The 1922-nt window shown below is 67.8% G+C and overlaps 1 protein-coding gene across 1 annotated transcript in view; it reads left to right on the plus strand.

The window, feature by feature from the left end:
* Positions 1 to 14: 14 nt before the first annotated feature.
* The window catches only part of MNEG_16102 (phosphoenolpyruvate carboxylase), a gene marked incomplete at both ends in the record, with an annotated part of 3076 nt that continues 1168 nt past the window's right edge, over positions 15 to 1922 (plus strand). The window contains 5 exons of the mRNA XM_014035427.1: positions 15 to 101; positions 450 to 578; positions 848 to 925; positions 1348 to 1470; positions 1740 to 1808. Of these exons, the coding sequence (XP_013890881.1) occupies positions 15 to 101; positions 450 to 578; positions 848 to 925; positions 1348 to 1470; positions 1740 to 1808 (486 nt within the window). The remainder of the gene's footprint in view (positions 102 to 449; positions 579 to 847; positions 926 to 1347; positions 1471 to 1739; positions 1809 to 1922) is intronic.

Below are 1922 nucleotides of genomic sequence, written 5' to 3' on the forward strand. Positions count from 1 at the left end.
CCCCACAGGAGTGCATGATCGGTTACAGTGACAGCGGCAAGGACGCCGGGCGCATGGCCGCAGCCTGGGCGCTGTTCGAGACTCAGGAGAAGATCGTGCAGGTGGGGGGGCGCGCCCCTGTTATAGCGCCCCGCCGCGAGGCTCCATTTCTTTTCCGCGAATGCTCTCAACAGCTTGACAGGGACGGGCCTTGACAGAGATGTCCTACTATTGTGTGGGCGCGGCCGGCGGCGCGGGGCGCGGCGCACCGCCTTGTGGCGGATTTCTCGCCACCCGCACAACGCGGCCGGCCCCCATGCGCCCCTTTGCAGCAAGCGCAGTCGAACCCCTGCTCCCATGATACAACCTTTGGACCACACACAGACCCTGCAAGCTCCGCCCAACCCCCTCCCGCCATCTCCCCCCCTCACTGTCCAACAAATGCCATCATTTGACCGTGTCGCCCCCAGATCGCCGTGGACTCTGGCGTGCGCATGGTGCTGTTCCACGGCCGCGGCGGCACCGTCGGCCGCGGCGGCGGGCCCACCCACATGGCCATCCGCAGGCGAGCGACGGCGGCAGCCTGGCCGCCGCCCTGCGTGGGGCATTGCGCCGCGCGGCGCCGCGAGACGGCCGCCGCACGCGCACCGGCGCCCCCGGTTCAGCCACGCCGCGTGCCACGCGTGCGACGAGCGCGCCCGCTACCGCTACCCCTTGCCTTCTGATCCCCCTTTCTTCCCCGCCCGTTTTCATCTCCCGCCTCCCCCCACACACACACACACCCCACGCCATACCCCTCACCCCGACACGCGCCAACCACCAATCTCCCACCTCCAACCGCCAACTGCCAACCGCCGACCGCAGCCAGCCGCCGGGCACCATCAACGGGCGGCTGCGCGTGACCATCCAGGGGGAGACCATCGAGCAGCAGTTTGGAGAGAAGGAGGTGCGGTTTTTTTGGGGGGGGCGATGCTCGTGCTAACGTGTGGTTTGGTGTGTGAAGCAGCCCCCTTTTCCCCCCGCCACCCTGGCCGCTTGAAAGGGGACACAGCTGTAGGCTGGCCGCGCCCACACCCCCCCCCCCTGCTCTGCCTCATGGGGTCTGGCACGCCGCCCCTGCCTAGCACGCCTCCTCGAGTTTCCGACCTGTGATGAAGGCCTCGCCTAGGAAGCACGACTGCAGATAGCAACCTGCTTGAAAACAGATTGCTTGACAGGAACGCTGTGCAGCATCGCACGTGTAAACATTAGACCGCCTCTCCCTCCACACAACACACACACACACACCCCTCTGAACCACCCCACGCCATCATCACCCCTTCATCATCATCCCACCACCTCACCCCGTCACCTCGTCACCCCTGCCAGGTGGCGTTCCGCACCCTGGACCTGTACACCAGCGCGGTGCTGGAGGCCGGCCTGGACCCCCCCAGCGCCCCCAAGCGGGAGTGGCGCGAGATGATGGACTCACTCGGACGCGTCAGCTGCGAGGTGTGTAGTTTTTTTTGGGGGGGGGGGGATGGGGGGGCGCGGTGGCTGGTGTGCGTCTGCGTGGGCGTGCCTGAGAGCACGACGGTGCGACCAGACCGGATGACCATCAAACGGGCTCCTGGGGGTCGGGCTGGGAAGCGTCGCCTCTTTGATGGCGCGTGCGCGCCCTTGGAAATTGCCCTTCCACCTGCCCGCCCCACGACCGTCTCGCTGCAACCCCCGCCCGCCCCGCCGCCGGCCCCTCTTTTGACGCGCCCTCGCCGCCGCAGCTGTACCGCTCCTACGTGTTCCAGCGCCCGGAGTTCGTGGAGTACTTCAACCTCGCCACGCCCGCACAGGTGTGTTTTGGGAGGGGGATTGCGGGGGCGATGACCTCATGATGATGTCACGATGATGCGCTCGAATCCGGCCGGTCGGGGTGGACGGGGCGCGCCGCCCCCCCCCCCCCCCCC

Source organism: Monoraphidium neglectum (genome assembly GCF_000611645.1).
Source record: "Monoraphidium neglectum strain SAG 48.87 unplaced genomic scaffold scaffold05985, whole genome shotgun sequence".
In the NCBI taxonomy this organism is placed as follows: domain Eukaryota; kingdom Viridiplantae; phylum Chlorophyta; class Chlorophyceae; order Sphaeropleales; family Selenastraceae; genus Monoraphidium; species Monoraphidium neglectum.